This window comes from Drosophila gunungcola, chromosome 3R (assembly GCF_025200985.1).
Source record: "Drosophila gunungcola strain Sukarami chromosome 3R, Dgunungcola_SK_2, whole genome shotgun sequence".
Classification (NCBI taxonomy): Eukaryota; Metazoa; Arthropoda; class Insecta; order Diptera; family Drosophilidae; genus Drosophila; species Drosophila gunungcola.
In genome coordinates, this window is record NC_069139.1 from 1,899,839 (window position 1) to 1,917,979 (window position 18,141).

Below are 18,141 nucleotides of genomic sequence, written 5' to 3' on the forward strand. Positions count from 1 at the left end.
TGAGGGCAGACTTAAGTGTTTGGACAGGTTGGCGTCAAAGTTAAATGATGCATGCCAAAGGCTTCTTGGGGAGACATTTATGAAATGTAATTCTACTGCCAGGGAGCGTGGCCAAAGGAAGTCTGCTGAAAGATTTCCCTAAAAGTATTTCCCCAATGAAAATGTGAAAATTAAATAACCATACGTGACTGTGTAATATGTGTTAAAATATGTATTGGCGTTACAAAATATGATTTTATTTAAGAACGAAGTTATGTTACTCAAGTTAGAGCAATTTTTTAAGGAGTAATTGGGAGTTCTTTTCAAGTAATTACAAAAATAACTGAAGGGCATTTTCTCATATCAAACCAGTTCTTTTGTTGTATTTAACCAATTTTTAAAAGTAAAAATAAATTAAGGGCTATTTTTCAAAAAACTTTAAAACTTAATAATCAAACACGAGGGCGTCAAATGGACTAAACGATTTGAGAAGTGTAGTAAAATATCATTAGAAATAAATAAAAAAAAAAATTCAAATCAAATAAAGGCTATTGCCCAACTGGCTTTTCACAGAATGTAAAGCTCTTCAAACAAAATTTTCCCCAGTGCATCTATCCTTCACATATTTCAGACAACAAGAAACTCAAAATTCACTTAACGATTGGCAATTTGCGTATGCCATGCATCGACACTTGGCCTCTCAGTCTCATTTTTCGCCATAGCAACGGCAACCAACGATATTTGGGGTGTTGCGAGGAAAAGTCCTTGGGGATGGGGGAAAATCCTGTTAGCAACCGCTGTGAACACAACTCGAGGCAGCTTCCTGCCTGCCTTGTTCGGTTTTGGCTCTTGGTTGTTGTGTTATCGCTTATGTTGTCTCTTACGGTCTGTTGCATTTTGTACAAATTTGCGCCGCAGGTCCACAAAATTGTGCAACGAAGCGTTTTCGTTTTCGTCCTCACTCGCTCGCTCACTCTGTCTCCGTCCCTTACTGGCAAAAAAAACTTTTTTAATAATTTTCTGCTGATTTCTTTTTCTAATTTCCAAGTGTGTTGCTAGGCTTTCTCGCATTAATGTTATTTGAGTTTGATTCGGGTTGAAGTTCGGTGGCCAAAAATAAATGCCCTTAATTTCGCTTTTCGGGGGAAAGTTTGTACCCAGCTTTCTTTTTTTTTTTTGGGATAAGCCATATGCTCAAAGGGAAATCAAGGGAAAATCCTCAATAAAAATTACCAATATTTACTTTACAAAATGACAGACCCTCCGACCGACGACCAACCGACCCGACCGCCTGTCTTGGCAAATCCCTTGTCAACTTTGCTACTTAATAAAATATGAGTGCCAAAGTGGAGGAGAACAGGACAAACACGAAATATCCAAGGACGTGCCACTAATGGCGGGCCCGAGCTCAAGTGCTCGGCGAAGGAACGAAACTCGAACGCTTAGGGAGCACCAGCAAGAAAAGGGATAAAGAAATAAATAGAAAATGCAAATATAAGGCAATACATTTGCCAGACTCCTCCTCGGAGATACAGACGGGCCGGGCCAAGCCACTGCTGTTTGCCATGTCCTTCTTCGATGAGGTTGCCTTGTAAAAATGACATTTCCATCGTGTCCTCCCGACCTTCTATGCGCCCTGGTCCCCCCAAGTCCTCTCAAGGACATCATGCGTCGCACATAAACTGTTGATTTTTATCGAGGTTCGTGACATGACCATGGTCAAAGCTCTCTGCCAGATACTACAGCTGCACTGAAAGTATACATGTTTTCACAATTTCAACCTAGTCTGAATCTCTTAGAATTAGTTGCAAAATTAAAAAAAATTCTAGATTGAAAAACTAAGCGAATATGAACCAGATCACCAAATAAAAATTTAAGACTAGGGCTTTTTGAAAAACAAAAAGTGCATTATACTTTTAAGAAATAATACATTGATGTCTAAAAACATATTAAGTATAAAAACTGCATAATATATTGAAGATTCCACAATGAACTAATTTGAACCAGGTCAAACATAAACATATGACATTATGAAGTTGACATTTTTGGCCCCATACATGGACGGATTGAAACTCAGACAGAGACACTTGCTTTTAAACGTTTAATTCAAACTTTATTGTTAAAATATGTTTATCCCGTTAATTTTAACGTTCAAAGGTTTGCAGTTCTTACCATTGCTAAAAAACATTTCCACACTTTTACTTAACAGAATTTTTTTTGTAAATCTATTAATTCTTAAAAATAAAAACATGGAATTTTTTTCCTCAGTATATTTTTTCTTGCTCAGGTCGCAGGTGTGATTGTAACTTTCTTCCATTCCATTCCTGCGACCTTCTCCCCTCTGCGGTAGTCCTTCCATCAGGGTTTCCTTTGACACATGTCAAACTCTGACCAGTTGCAGACCCGCAAGGTCGCCGGGGAGAGCCATTTTTTGTGTGGCTTGGCATTAGTGTCGAAATTATGGCTCTTATATGGCCTCCCCAAGCTCGCCGTTGCCAATAGTTTTATGTTCTTCTCGGAAAAGCAGTTTTCCACGCTTTATGTGCGTGTGCGTGTGTGCAGTTTACGACTAAACACAATTTAAACGCCTTTTTCTCCCTCCGCCTCCGTCAATTGGGAACGTTATGGTGACTTTGTTGCTGGGTTATTATATGCTTTGGCTAATGTTTATGTATGTCATCCCAGGAGGCAAACATAGAGAGGGAGTGGGTAAAAGTAGTTTTCTCTAGCAGCTGGTTGCAGCTGGGGAAGGAAATAGGGGAAATTATGTAAGGGAACTTGCTGGGGGATATATATTTCACTTTCTTTAACAATTAAAAGGAAAATGTGCGGCAATATCAAAGGAAGCTGGGTATAGTTTCGCTTTTACGTTGATTAAGAGGAAAAACACTTTTATTACCTCAATTCCAAATTACATCGTTTTGAATCCTTTCAAAGAGTGAAAATTAATTAAGAAAAGTCCTTGTACTTATATAAATTTTTTACCTAAAGTATTTGACAAATTAGTAAAAGTAAAATTTAAAATGTAGGAATGAACTTATTAACTTTCTAAAGTCTTTATATTTTCTTGGCGTAATAAAACGGAATTTTTCCTAGATTTATATTTTACAGCAAACCGTATTTAATTGTTGATTTCACTTTTTTCTACTTTCAGGTAAGTGACGACGTGCTTTCGCTCGCTTTTAACCAGAATCAAGTAAGAGTTTTTTCGTTTATTATTATTTATTTTACTGGTGATGGGTCTCCTCCAATTGCAATGCATCGAAACTCACACCTCAAATGCAGTAGTTTGGACCTGTAGTGTGTCCTGGGTTAGCTTCATAAATCAATCAGATCAGAGTGTCCCTGGGCATCGACTGGGAATGGGCTTCATACTGCGAATACACCGAACAGCACGGCGATTGACGGTACGAAATTTGCATCATTTCCGGCGCATGACGCAAAGCAGTTAATTTGTCAAATGTCTGCACTTTATCACCCATATCTGTCCCGCTGTCTCCGGCGCAATCCCACTGACCAGGGCCGGGCCTCCGTGAAAACGAAAACGCATTACGCACTCAGACATTTTGGGGCGCTTCGTTCGCACATACCCTCGTATCTCTGTGAAATGTTGAGCCAAAGTGCAATCAGTGCAGTGGCGCATTTCCCACCGGAGCTCTCCATCCGTACAGACGATGAAAATATCAGATCCTTACCCTCCTGAACTGAACAGTACCCCAAACAATCCATAACCCAAACCCGAACCAGCAGATCTGCCATGTGGCAATCCTCTGCATTGTCGGTTGGACCCCGGGGGGAAAACTGTTAGAAAAACTCAGTTGGCTGGCAAAGCAATTTAAAGTTGCATCCATAACATCACAAACAGCAAAAGACAACAACATTCGGGCCAGGACATTGGCCTGGGGAAATTTCACTGGCTAATGTTATCCCCCAGCCCCCAGCAGCCTGTTCCCAAATGTCCTTTCGCAGTCAACAGGCCGTCAGAGTCAGACTTGGACCAGGGACCAGGGAACAGAGTCGGCATGGAAGCAGCCCGTATACACTCAGGAAAAAACTATAGCAAGCTTAAACAAAAAATACAAATTTTTATTTTTTTATTATTGTTTTTCATTTTTATTTAATAACAAAAACCTTAAAAAATATTTGTTCTTCAAGAGAGAAGAGGTTATTAAAATTTCAAGCAAAAAATTTTCAAATATATACATTTTTGATCAGCATGACTCTTAGTTTTGTAGCTATCTAGATATAACTTTCCCTAAAGTATTCTTTTAGGTAGTCTTCTTTAACGACAGTATATAAGTCGGAACAGGGCGAATCGGAGGACTAGATGCTTCGAAATATACCAATTTTCTACGTTTTAATTTTACAAAAATCGGACAATGATATCATACAGAATATGTTATTTTTGTAGAAGCCGCAGGAGTAAATAAAAAATGGTTTTATTTTATGCTTAATTGAAAAAAATGGTTTTTGTACCTCTGAACACTTTCTTTCCCTTTTAATGAATGCAATTTTTATCCAAGTGTCAGATAAACCAGGGACCGAGAATCATTGACCGAATTCGTAATTAGAAAAGTGCTTGCTTGATAACTCACTTTTCGGTTTTTGGGTATTGACCGAAGGGATGAGCAAGAGGTGTTCGCAGAGTGGAGCTTGAGCATCCTGAGAGGACTTTTGCAACCCTCCCGTGTGGCCATTTAATAGCTTTCTAAATCAGTCATTAGGCAAGTACATGCAGGGGTGAAGAATACGCAACAAGGTGCAATAAAATTAGCACGAAAGTTCTATTAACCAGTTTACACTAATTGGCCTGCTAATTGGCCAACTGGCTAGGAATCCCCTTTTTCACTTCTCTCTCAACTCACTTAGACAAACTCCCCATTCGAATGCATTTCAACTTTGGCTTGCTACCAAAAAAAACTTAATGCAAATAAAAAATGTCATCAAAATGTCATTATGTGGGTGGCTGACAACATATGCCCCCGATTTAATTATTTTTTTCGGGTCTTTGTAACAACAGTTGCAAAATTTAAACACAAATTCCTATTTCTCATTGTTGGCAGCAATAATAAAATAGCATTTGCAACCCGACACACCCCCTGAGTTATTATGCAAATGGCAAAGCCTAACCCATATAGAGTCTAAAAAATTACCATTTTGTGCAACAGCCTGCACATAATTTAGCACATGAAAAATAAAGGAAAATTAACCCTTTAACAGAATAAAAGAAAAACTTAGTTTTATTGGCTTATGGTTTATTATTTAAAGGGTAAAAAATATTTTCTTAGATCAAATTAATTGAAGTGAAAATTAAGAGGATTCTAATAACTATAAGATCAGATTTTAGATTTTACTTGTCCATAAAGTGTGAATTTAATGGGTGTTTAATTGAAGGAATTTGCTTAAAATTTAAAGCTTAATAGTAATTACAAAATCAATGACGACTGGTACTTTAATAATAAACGTCAGTTTCCCAATGTACTATTTCAACTGTTACAGGGTTAAATTAAAGCTCTGCCTGACGGTCAAAATCAACGTCAAAACAAAGGATTTTGAAAGTGGGGTAAATGGGACAGCTGGAACCACAACGCAAGCCAAGCTCGGGTTTTTGGCCCTTTGTGCCGTGTTATATGCATTTTTGGTCAGTGTGGTGGGCATTTTGTCAACGGAGGACACAGCACCAGCAGCAGAAGCTACAGCAGCAGCGACAATGATAGCCATGCAAAACATGGTTGGAGGTCGGTTGGACTGGTCTATGCTATGCAGATAGTGAACGGCATGCCGTCCCAACAACAACAAGAACAGAAATTGTGGCATCCTCTAATGACAACCACACGTCATCAGCGATGTGTTCCCCTTTTGCCTGCTTTGGCCTCCAACAACAACGTCATTGCTGTCATTGTTTTGAACGCCCATATCCGACACGCCCACATGTGATGGCCTGTACCTATGTATATAAATCTCATTGTATACATTTGCGGTCAGAATAATAACACTGCTAAAAATAAAAAACAACAAGAATTTTATAGAAAGTTCACACTGAGTATGAGTAATAAAAATGATAACTAAGTTTTACAATCGATATGTATTTGAAGTGATGGCTTCTTTGATATTTCACTTGCAATACAGATTTAGTTCTACTATAACGAACTCAATTGTAAGTGCTGGACATGTATCATTGGCATGCAAATTTTTTTTTTTGGTGATTGTCAGCCGCAAAAGCGTCATCGCCATCATCATCAGCATCAACATGAATAGAAGGAGCCAGGACTTGATGTTTGGTGACTCATTTGCATTATCGCATCTAATCATTGTCGTCATCAACAACAATGCTGCTCGTTAGTCTTGTCCAGCCGAATCGGGTGTTTCTAGGGGTGTTTCCATCCCCATCCCCATCGTCATGTCCATTCAATTGCAGCATTAAACTTTACATTACCAATTACTTTTTTCTTTATTTTCGATTTGGCAAGCCAAAAACAAAAATAAACAAACAAATTCTGTTTGGGAATGTAAATTGTTGCAGTGGCAAACGATGCGAATTGCAATTAAAATGCATTTGCAATTTGTTGCAAATGCAGCATTTGGCAGTTTCGAATTTAGAGTGCAATTCCCGTTGCAGTTTCAGTTGCAGTTGCACTCGCAATTTGTGTAATTTGTCACTGCATTTAATTTTCTACTGTATTGCATTGCGCCAAAGGGGGAAAATGAGAGGTTGAAGTAAAAAGCTAGACGGTTTATTTAATTCTAGCATATTTTTTTGGCCTGCAGACGGCTGGCCATGAAATATTCGAGAAAAACATTGGTTTTTGGCTGTTTATTGGTTTGGCTGGAAATTAAGAATTACCTATTTACCTAACCTGTTTATTTAAATTCGATGAAAAATACTAAAGTAAACTTTAAGAAAAGTCTTTAGTGTATTTATTTCTTCATATATGCTTTATTCCAAGATTTTGCGTAATCTCTACTTTCTCTAAGTAATGCAAATAGTATTGCTTCAACTATAAATACAAATCAAATTGCATTTAAAACACACATGACTCGACTCGACTCTATCGCATCAAAGTTTGTTTAGGGTTTTTATTTTTGCATTGCCTAATTTGCATGCTAAAGCAATGGGGAAAAATATTTATGCACAATTAAATCAAGTAAAAGGAGGAAATAAATTCACCATGCTCTGTGCCCATTTGGCTAGGCTATAGAAAAAATGCAAATGACATTAAAGCCGGTTGTGTGTGTGTGTGCCTGTGTGTGGATAATGGGTAACGCAGTAGTTGACCCACATTTGCCATTTCAATCTAGCACTTCGTGTCCCTCTCGTTTTTTTCCAGTCTGTGTGCCAGTTTTTAATTTTTCTTGACTTTTTCTTTGCTCTTGATTTGTGGCGAATTTTTCTGCTCGCGATTTTACTTTCCTCACCCTTTTGTTTTACCCTTTATTTCACTATATTTCTGGGCATGTGTTGGCCTCGGTGTATATGTATGGGTGTACTCCCTAATTAAGTGGCATTATGTGCTCTTGCTCAGCCTTTTCCGTATTTCCGGTATTTTATGCTGCCCACAGGTTTTCCTTTTCAAAAAGGAGTTTCCCCTTCAAGTTTTTATTCAATTTTTGATTGTGTTTAACGAGTTCTTTGTGGAAACTTCCTAAATTTTCTTTTGCTAATAAAAAAAAGCAAAAGTTTTTGTAAATTGCAATATATCTTTATAAGATGAAAAAATACATATTTATGGAAAAACTAATAGAGATTTATAGAAAATCTGAGGCCAAGGACATTGTAGTAGAATGTGATGATGGAATTGCTTTGAACTCATTGTTTCATGTATCATTTTATTGTTTGGCATCAATTTGACCAATTTTGAGAGCTATCTTTGTTTATACTTGCCATTTACCATTACAATTATAGCAAAATTTATAGCCCACCCACACATGGCATTCAGTATAAATTTGGCAAACTATTTATAATCCATATTTACCACCCAGTACATCCGCAGACCATCTAAAAAGTTTACAAAGTTCATTAACAAAAAGCACATATTTACCGCATCGAACAGCGACTAATGCAATCAATTTCATGGCAACTAATTAAATATTTAATATGAATTTTGCCAAACATGCGGAAAAAAGTGTTCGCTAATGTAAATGTAATTTGATTGTATTTACAAACACCGCCGCAACAACAATCTGTTATAAATTAAACGTGGTGATTCAAGGGGCGGAATATTGGTTTAGGGCGTGGCATACAGCAAGTGTTAATAAACCCGATAAAAGGTTATTTTCTGGATTTCATTTTGTTGTGTTTGTTTGAAATGTCAATTTAAATGTGGAAAAAATATGTCAGCGATAAGGCAGACAATTTACATTTAGTGTCAAGATATGCAGTTTTTTTTAACCAAAATGAAAAAATATAGGCATCCAATCCATAGCTGTTTGTTTACTTTAAAAAGCTGATATATTTAGTGCACAACAATTTTGTATCGAACAGTTTTATTTTAAACTCAAAAAAATAACTTGATAAACTCAAACTTTTAAACCACAATTACAAATCAATCGTATTATTTCTTCCTTTCTTACAATTGATTTTCTCATGTCGCTCGCGTTTTTCACGCACAATTTTTCTTTGCCATAAATCGTGGAAAATCAAAGTACAACGAGAAATAATAAGTTTAATTTACTCTCTCTCCCTTTTTGTAATTTTCCATCTTTACTTTTCAGTTTTCTTTAACACGAACTATCAGTGAACCGAAACGTTGTTTGCTCAAGTGTTGCAGTTTAACTTTCATTTGAAAGCAGGAAATGGGTTTAATGAGTTTTCATTTCATAGTGACTCATAAGTTAAGGATTTTAATACCACCGAAGCAAAAACGCAATGAGCAAATATGCATTAAATAGTTTAAGGTATATATACTATGTAATGTAAAGCCCTTGCATATATAATATGACAGACATGGCAATCAAAACTTGTGTCTGGCCAAAGTTTAATGGCCTACAAAATATATTTTTGGGCAGCAACAAATTGTGGATATGCTGCACAGCACAGCACTCAACGCCATATCTCTGTGCATATGCTGATAATAGTGTTAATTATGCGCCTGTCAATATGCCAAACGATTTTAGCCTGAAATATGCTGACCTCTGCCGTTTCTGCTTTGGCTTTCGGTTTGGTTCTGGGAATCAGTGTAAGCCTAACTAAATCTGAGTGAGCGAAACACCGGGCAAACTAATTGAAGTTTGCATTTAGCACAGTGACAAAACATTTGCACAAATCCGAAAACAATTCCGGCTCCGGCTCCCCTGAAAAACCCATTCCCCACAAGTTTTCGCAGCTGTTTTGCCTCTGGCCAGGTCAGACTGAAATAGAATGAAAACCAACCCAACCAGACAGCTGGAGGACGGGCTTTCAGATTCAGGAATATAGCAACACAATTTTCAATTTTAATTAAAGTTCAAACTTTGGCAATTATCTGGGGAACAGAGGGCGGGGCTGGGGAACAACATCCCGTGATCCCAAATTAAGCGCATCATAATTTGCATACGATTATTGTGATGTTAGCAAGGGCGTTTTGGCGATGGCATGACTGATAAATCAATTTGTCTCAGCTCAAGTTTTATTTGTAATCGAATGATTTGCGCTGGAGTTAGTTTTCAAATCTATTCGCTGATATATAATTGTAACAGATTGTGCATACTAATTTTGTCATTTTGATAAATATTTATTTGAATGTGCAATTAAAAATAATCCTTGCAAAGTTTATTTATTTTGAATTTTTTGTTAAAAACTTTTTGTTCTTTCGTAAAAAAATTATTCATAATATGATTCAAATACATGTATAAGTCTTATTTTTCCCTAAATCCCCTTTAATATGATTTTTATTTTTTTTCCTCTTTTTAAGTAAGTTTTGTAAGTTTTGTTGTAAGTACCCAGAGTTGCATTCAAACCATATTATTTTTATATTTCTCGTTTTATAAATGAAAAATTTAACAAGCTTTGAAGTTTGTGTGTGGGGGACAAAAAAATTGGTTTAAGCCAAAAAATGCCGCAGATCCATAAAAGGCCCGTTACAATCTGTTAGGCCCTGCAGTGCCCACTGGCAGACTGCCACCACAACTCAAACTGTAGGATTTCTGAATCAACATGAAAATGCCATCATAGGCCAATGCAAGGCATTTAATGCGAATGCGAAAGTAAAAATAAAAGAAACTGCCTTTGGCTCGACAAAACATGCAACATTTCGAAACATTTTTCAAGTTTTCAAACGAGAGGAGAGCCACACCACTGCCCAAATGGATTGTGCAAACTCTCCCCTGTACATTGTGCACATTTCTATATATGTATAGATTTTTTACAAATTAAACAGTAGTCGCAGTCTGATATTAGTTGTTTTTCTTAGTTATTTTTTTTTTTTTTTGCTTGGGTGCGTGTTGAGGTCTCATAAAAATTTCAGCTAAAAACCTCTGGAGTTCTCCGATTTCTGTTATGGCAACCATTTTGGTTTAGCCACCACAGAGTTAGTGGTGTGTGAGTTTTTTTTAGGGTGTGAGTGTGTGTGGCAATAAAAGAAAATCAAAGTTTATGGCATTCGCTGGGCATTCACAATCGTGTGGGTGTGGAAACGAAGTTCGAAGTGGACAATGCGGCAAAGTCCTTTAGCTTTATCGCTTAGGGGCTAAAGACTATTAAGGGTCTTTAAAATGGAAATTTATAAACTAGCTGGTTGTAAAGGTTAAAGCAATGGCAGCAATTTTGCGTAAAAAATAACTTATGACCGACTTTCTGAACAAATTCCAAGTTTCTTTTTTAAAGTGTTACATATTCTAAAAGTACATTTTGTCTTTCTTCTCTATCATTCCCCCTTATTAGCAATGCAATCAAATCAAACAATTTTGTTGACAAAAGTCCAACGAAGTAAATAAATAAAAACGCCTGGGGTCATTAAATCAAGCTCTCACGCACGCCTAACTAAAACGCCCAACGCACAAATCCAACCACCTGAGCAACCACCAAATCAAAGCAAATTACAATAACTAAATGCTTTACCTTACACAAAAAAAAAAGAAATAAACGGGAGTTTGGTCTTGACGCTTAATAAATAAACTGTTAAAATATGCAACACACCGCGAGAAAATAAGGGGAAGCCAGAACTACAACGAAGTAAGTGTGAAGGCAGTTTCCATAAATCACATTTTGGCGAAGGCAACTTTTTGCGTGACAAAAATCAACTAATGTGGCTAATAAAAATAAAGAAAAAAAGGAAACAGAGACCTACCCGCTGCTAACTGAGGTGCCCAAGTGGGCGGGGCCATAAGGAAGAGGGGGCGTGACAAAAGTTTACAGCAAAGTTAAACTGAACTTAAGCAACAAATGATGGAAAAGCCTGAACTTGGAGGCAAGAAAACGCTGCCAGGGGGAGGAAAATACCCCCGCATGCCCATGTAAATCACTTTCAGCGCAAACTTTTCCCACCAAACGTAACTCGAAATTTATGCAAATGTTGTTGATGTTGTTGCTACTGTTATTGCTCTTGGTGTTGTTGTTGCTGTTTTCTCACCCGCAGCAGCGCCACCTGGCGTTGGCAATTGTCGTTGACATTTTCACCTGCTTTTCCTTGGGTGTGATAAAAAAAAAAACAAAAAGCAAACAAAACTTTTCGCCCCAAAAAATAACGGAACAGAGCAACCAAATAAATTATAAAATTGTATTTAAATACACCTTAAAACTTTCTACAGTATGTTTTAAAAAAATAGGGTACAAGAAAGGGTGCAAGTGGAAATATATCAATCAGCTCGTTGCTGCGTTTTATGAGCAGTAGTTTCATGTTGATTTATGTTTGATACTTTTCTGGCATTAATAGCGGTGGTACTTTTCAGTATCGGTGGTATTTGTGGGCGGTTCCATTGGCAGAAGGGTAAAACAAATACAATTCCCTATACCGTAGCCTGTTTAGTTAGTAAACCTCTGAAATGTTTGCTAGATAACGTGACAGAAAATCAATGAATATTGAAATGCGTTCATTTTTGGTTTTTATGAGTGGGGAGAACGAAATTCTGGCAAAGTTGGTGTTGAGGTTACCTACGATTAGGTAATAAATGGGCACAAAAATAACCAATAATTCATTAGGTGTCTGTCAATGTATGAGCAAACACCTGTGCACTCAAAAAATGTAGGGGATGGCAAAGGTCTGGCATAAATATATTTAGGGGAGAAATCGATTGCACTTAAATTAATAAAGTAAATGGGTCTGAGATGTAGGATATATTATAGGTCCACCCCTCTTATATATATGCAATGTGCTGCTTTTCGAATATGCAAATTCAATTTTTGTCCAAAGTTCTTTCTTTCTTAAATTCGAATCCTTATACAAATGCCTTAAAGTCTTCGCAGACCAACACAAACTTTTATTTCATGGCATTTCATGCTTTAGTCACCCACCGTAGTTATGTTTAGTTTCCTTTTTTCTCAGAAAAGGACAGACAGAGGAGGAGATAAGGAGACGAGCAGGGACTCACAGCTATTGTGCCACCACATATGGCAGCTTAATTTCATTTAGCTGTGACCTCCTCCTTCTCCTTCGAGCCATTCTCATGAATTTTTTCTCATGGTCTTCGTACGCTTTTCTAAATGCGAAATTGCGCGCCTATAGACGACAATACGCCCACAAAATGGCATTCAAAAGGGGGCGGCAGAGCAGGAAGGGGCAATGCAACTGCCAGCCAGCTCACTCATTATGTCCTAGACAGGGCTGGAATCCTAAAGAGCGCCAGGGCACACATTAAAAGTGTATGGTGTGGCAAGGCATGTGCACGGAAAAAATAGGAAATGTTTTTGCAAAATAGATTCAAAGACTTAATTTAAACCACTAAAGCTATCCCTGCTTTTATTTCGTGTCAATAGTGCTAAAACTTATAGGTTTAATTATACTTGTAGCTCTAGGATAGTAATAAAGTTAAATTGAAAAATAAATAAAATAAATAAAGGATAAATGGTTAACTTTTATAGCCGTTATTTATTTAAATCATTTTAAGCAAAGTAGTAATTGAAGTTATTTAAAGGGGTCTGTTCTTACATACAAATTTAATTAGTCAAAAACAAATAACATTTAGTTAGTTCACCAGGTTTAATATACTGAAAATAATAAGGCAAAATCAATTTACACAGAACCCTATCTTATTAAAAAGTAATTATGTTTAATAATATAATAGTTAACAAAATTATTTAAGAGGACGTTATAAAGTAAATGCAATGTATGCCGGGCTAAGTTTGTGGTGCTTTTTAATAAACTTTTTGTTGCTCAGTGTCCGAGATGTGAGTGCAAGCAAAACGTTGCCCACTTTTGTGGCTGTCGTCTAGTTCAAACACGGGAAAAATCGAGTGAGGGGGTCAAGACGATGGGAAATGCTGCTCACTCCTTCGTCGTCCTGATCACGAAGTGTGTGTTTGTCTTTTGTTTGCCTTTTTTTGCCGTTGAAAATCAGGCTATCGATTTTTGTTGCTCACAAGGAGACCCAGTGTGTTACGTGGAGATAAGGGCGTAGCCAGTGCGGGGGCGTGGCCAGTTACTTGCGCTTTTCCGCATGCTTTCTGTTTACTTTTTCCACGGAGGACACGCTCCTGACGTTGAACGAACCAAACAAAACCGAACCGCAAGCTTAATGCGGAACTTTAAGCAGATTTTCCAACGGCCAATGGGAAAATGGCCACTGAAATGGAAATTCAATTTGAAAATGCTGCAGACGGGCGGTCAATCAAAGAGTTTGACAGTTTGTTAAGTTGGTGTGGGCTATTTAATTTGCAAATAGAAACTAATTTACCGGCAATTAGCAGGCAGCAACACACCGAAGGCCAAGGCAAACAAGGACGAGCAGACAGCAGTCTTCCCCCTTATTATTCCCCCTGCTCAAACAACTAAAGTTGGTGTGCTTAGCAATTAATGATTTTCAGTTAATTTGAGAGGCAAGTCGGGCATGAAATTGAATTTAAGACTCCAAGCACGTAGCAATCATACCCAAAAAAAAAATATGGCGCCAATGTTGCAGTTCAGTAGAGGGATCTAAAAGAGTAGTAAAGTGGGGGCTAGCATTGCTGTCAATTAATAGCAAGTTTGTGGAATCCAAAGATGAAGTATTGATGAAGTGTTGATGCCGGAGAAGTCACGTATTCGGGAAGTGAGCAAATGAATTGAGAATGTGGCCAATTGGAGTGGCTTTCTGCAATATTAAAAGCAAGTAAACGTAGTATAATTATAATTTGACAGGCGAAAGATAATTAAAGTTTGTGGGTAAAACAGTTTAATTAAGGACTAGCCAAAGTCCATATTAGAAAATGAAAAAATATTAAAAAGTCGAAAGTTATTGGTATAAACTTCATTTACTGCAAGGTCAATTTAAATCAGAATACCTTTACTAGCCAAAGGAAACAACAAAAATACCCCAATTAATTGAAACTCAATTATAAAACTCTGGCATTATATTCGAGCCTAATTGTTTGTGCCTGTCATTTCGGGAACAGGCCAATTTATTGCCCCACCATGCCTGCCTGCTCGCCAAACTCTATTTTTCGGTTAAAATGCTGTCAGCGCAATTTTCCCGGCCATCAGAAAACAATTGTCAAACGGGACAATCGGGCTGAAAAAGCCCAATGCTCGGGAAAATGCTCGTTGTTGCCGTTGCCACCGACGTCACTCTGCAGGTGTTCGTTGTTCACCAATGCGGAGCCTCACCTACGAATGCCTGATTTTAATTGAAATTACGTGCATTCATGTCCCAAAGCAAAAGCATGGGCTTAATTCAATCAGCGCCCGATAAAACCCTTCTTTAAAGTGCGACTTACAATTTCGAAACTCTCCGTCCAAAAAAAGGGCGTGAAAAACCTAATTGACTTTATAATAGTTGAGCAAATAGTTGTGTGTGCGCCAGCCAAAGGAATGCAACAAAGCTGGCCAGACAATCAAAGTTAGCTGCTGTGAAAACCATAGCACCAACACCCCACCCACCCAAAGTCACCCAAAAATGTTTGCCACACACAAGAATTTTCTTCTCGCTCGTTCGCTAGTTTTTCTTTTTTTTTTTTGCCAGCTTGTCTTGTTTGTTCCGGCAAATAGTTTTAATGGGCGTCGGTTTTCCGGCGAAAAGTCTAACTTTTCCAGGGGCAGCAAGACAATGGAGAAGAAAAGCGAAAGAACTCGCTTCAATTTGCACCAATTTGCTATGAAATTCAAAGGGATCTGCATGGTTTTTACTCCCTTGGCAATTTGCAAGGCAATTAAACTTGACGGCAAAAGTTTCCCTGGCCGCCGTTCCACGTTGCGTATACGCAACGCTTGACCGGCAAGAAGTTGCTGAAATAAAAACTGCATAAATAAACACTTTGGCAGGGAACACTTCCGTTTCTACTCCTTAACATTTCATGTAATTCTGTGATTGCGCATTTATGGCTTTATTTGCCTCAAACATTTTTATATCTGATTCGTGCGAGGAGGAGAAAAGAGGCTTCCCTTTGTGGTAATTGGCAGCTTCCTTTGAACCCGAACCCCCAATATCCCGCTTATCGAACATTTGTCCTGCGGCATTTGGGCATATTTTACTTTAAATGTGCTCTTCATGTAAATGAAGATTCACCACTCTTTATTGCAATCCATATATCAACATTGTATTTACCGCTGCTGCACAAATTAAGGTCACATTTACCGAACATTCTCCGTTCTCCTGCGATTTTCACTTCTCTGCGTCATCATTAAATAAAGAAAAAGCAAAGTGAACCGAGCCATGCCAAACGTAAAAAGGAAATTGCGTAATTTCATTAATAAAATAACACTGCCGAGGAAATGGAGCGCATTTCGGTGGCTTGGTCGGTGGGCTGGGTTCTTTAGTGGTTTGGAGTTTACACAATCAACTTGTGGGTAGGGGAATAAAATGGCCCTGAAATCCTACTTATGCATAGTAAATGTGGCCAAGACTTAACCTTAATAAGGGATTTTAATGTTTTAAATTGAATCTTTGGTACTACTCAGTCCCAAAAGTGATTCTATTTTTCAACAGTATCCTTAAATGGCCAACTTGAGAGACTGACTTGCCAGAGTTTTGTAAAACTAATTCGCCTCCCTCAATAAGTTTGTAATCGATTTCTGAACTTTTCAATATTGAGTAAGGTAACATAAGTCGGCCTAACCTATTTTTCAATACTCCCTTTACACCCCGATATACTTGAGTGCCCGGAATTTACGGGAGGAACCAAGGAAAATGGGGCAAAAATGAAATTCCAGCAAGGTTGCGCACAGAAGCAACAGAAACAGAGTAAAGAAAATACGGCAGGAATAAAGTTGCACCGAACTTATGAAATATATGGCAAAGTTGAGGCGTAAATAGAAACTACAATGTTGTCGGCTACGCCTCCTTTTTTCCCATCCCCATTCTTCTCGATGGCTTTTCCTTTTGTGGCTCACGTTTCAGTTGGAAATTGCGAGTAACGAGGAAAATTAAAAAGCAATATACAAACAGCAATCACGCACACAGCAGCACAAAAAGAATGCCGAAACTCAAATTAAAGAAAGTCAAACTGTGCACTGAAATAAATAGTATAAAAAATATACTCTCAGTTTGTGATACTTACTTCTTAAAAAATTAATATTTGACATGGTTTTAAGATATTTAGATATTTTTAAAAGAAGCTTGTTAGTCTAAAATTCTAAGTTTGTAAAGTAGTATAAAACATTTAAGAACTTACATAAGATGCCTAATTTTTCTCTGTGCACTTATGGGTGGGTCCTGAGCCTAAAAGTGGGCATCAAAAGCACACGCGTGCAGTCATTAAGTAATTCAGTTTAATGGTCAGCGTGTTGGCCACTCTATTGGATCCAACTTTTCCCCTTTTCACCTCGCTTTTCCTACCACTTTCCTCCATGTACTCAAGAATGTGTGAGTGGGTGGTTGCCTTATGAGCCACACAACGCGAGCAGAACACGCCGAAAGTGCGCTAATGTTTGTTTGTGGCATTCATTTTGTTTACAAGTCGTTTGTGCAAGAGGACCCCGACCACCCCCTAATCTGTCCTTTCATTAGCGATTGTGGGTGCTGCCCCTGCTCGCCCCATTTTTATTTTCCAGCCAAGCTTAGCTATACTCCTCCATCATTCATATTCAATTTGCGTTCTGTTTTTATTGCGCCTTAGCACAGACTACAAATGTTTGAGTTGCACTCATTCTGCTCGGCTATGCAGATGGGGAAAATAAAAAGGGGGGTTAAGGGGTGGGGAAAATAGGAAAATAGGGGGTGGAAAATGGACACTTCGAGAAGCACACTTAATTGATTGCTTTTGAGCTTGAGCCACTGCGTAGGGTTGGCTGTGTAATTGATATTTAATTAAAACGCATCTCAGCTGAAGTAGTTGCCAACTCATGAGTGCTCTGCAAAAACGACGAAAGTGGGTGAGGCTGGGGGTGGTCATCCATCCAAAGACATTGAGCGTGAGTAATGTCAGTCATCTCAAGACATCAGCTGGGGAAAGTGAGTCAGCCAGTAAGAAGTTTAAGTTCCTGGTTCAACTGGCAAAAAATAGGAAATTAAATCAAATGTCCTTTAGAGCTAGCTGATTTTTCAGATTTAGTTGTCCAATTACAGTAGTACATAGACAAAACATTTTTGGTCGATTTAATTTGAGGGCTCTGCATGGTATAAAACATAAAACATATAAAATAGAAGTTAACCAGATTTAAAGCCACTTTAAAATCGCTTTTATCATTCACAATAGTTCTGAAAAAGAAAACAAAAATTTAATTTGAATAAGAAACAATTCTTTAGGAGAGTTCTTCACCTTAAAATATTTTTTAACTGTAAATACATAGAAAACCATTTTCATTTCCCCATCCAAAGGGAGAAATATTGAAAATCAATTATATTAAGCGCTAATCTGAAAAAACAAAAGTTACGCACACAAAAAACGGAAACTTCTGGGTTAAAATAAAGTGAAACTATTTTGAAAAAATTTTACCAAATGCTTATTTAAAAAAAAAAAATTACTCACTTGAGGAAATTCCCGTCAATCGCAACAAAAAACTATGTCAAATAGTAGAGAACAGAAAAAGGAAAAACCAGAAGCCGAAATAGAAACAGAAACAGAAAACACTCCAATTGCAGCAAATCAAGCCGAACAACTTTGTGTATACGGCACTT

At 37.6% G+C, this 18,141-nt stretch overlaps 1 protein-coding gene across 13 annotated transcripts in view; it reads left to right on the forward strand.

The window, feature by feature from the left end:
- The window catches only part of LOC128266442 (maternal protein pumilio), a 185,935-nt gene that overhangs the window by 150,716 nt on the left and 17,078 nt on the right, over positions 1-18,141 (forward strand). For 8 of the 13 annotated variants that reach the window (XM_053002962.1, XM_053002963.1, XM_053002964.1 and 5 more), the window contains one exon: positions 3,134-3,175. The exons of the other annotated variants lie outside the window; for them this stretch is intronic. In XM_053002962.1, the coding sequence (XP_052858922.1) occupies positions 3,134-3,175 (42 nt within the window). The remainder of the gene's footprint in view (positions 1-3,133; positions 3,176-18,141) is intronic. 13 annotated transcript variants of the gene reach the window in all.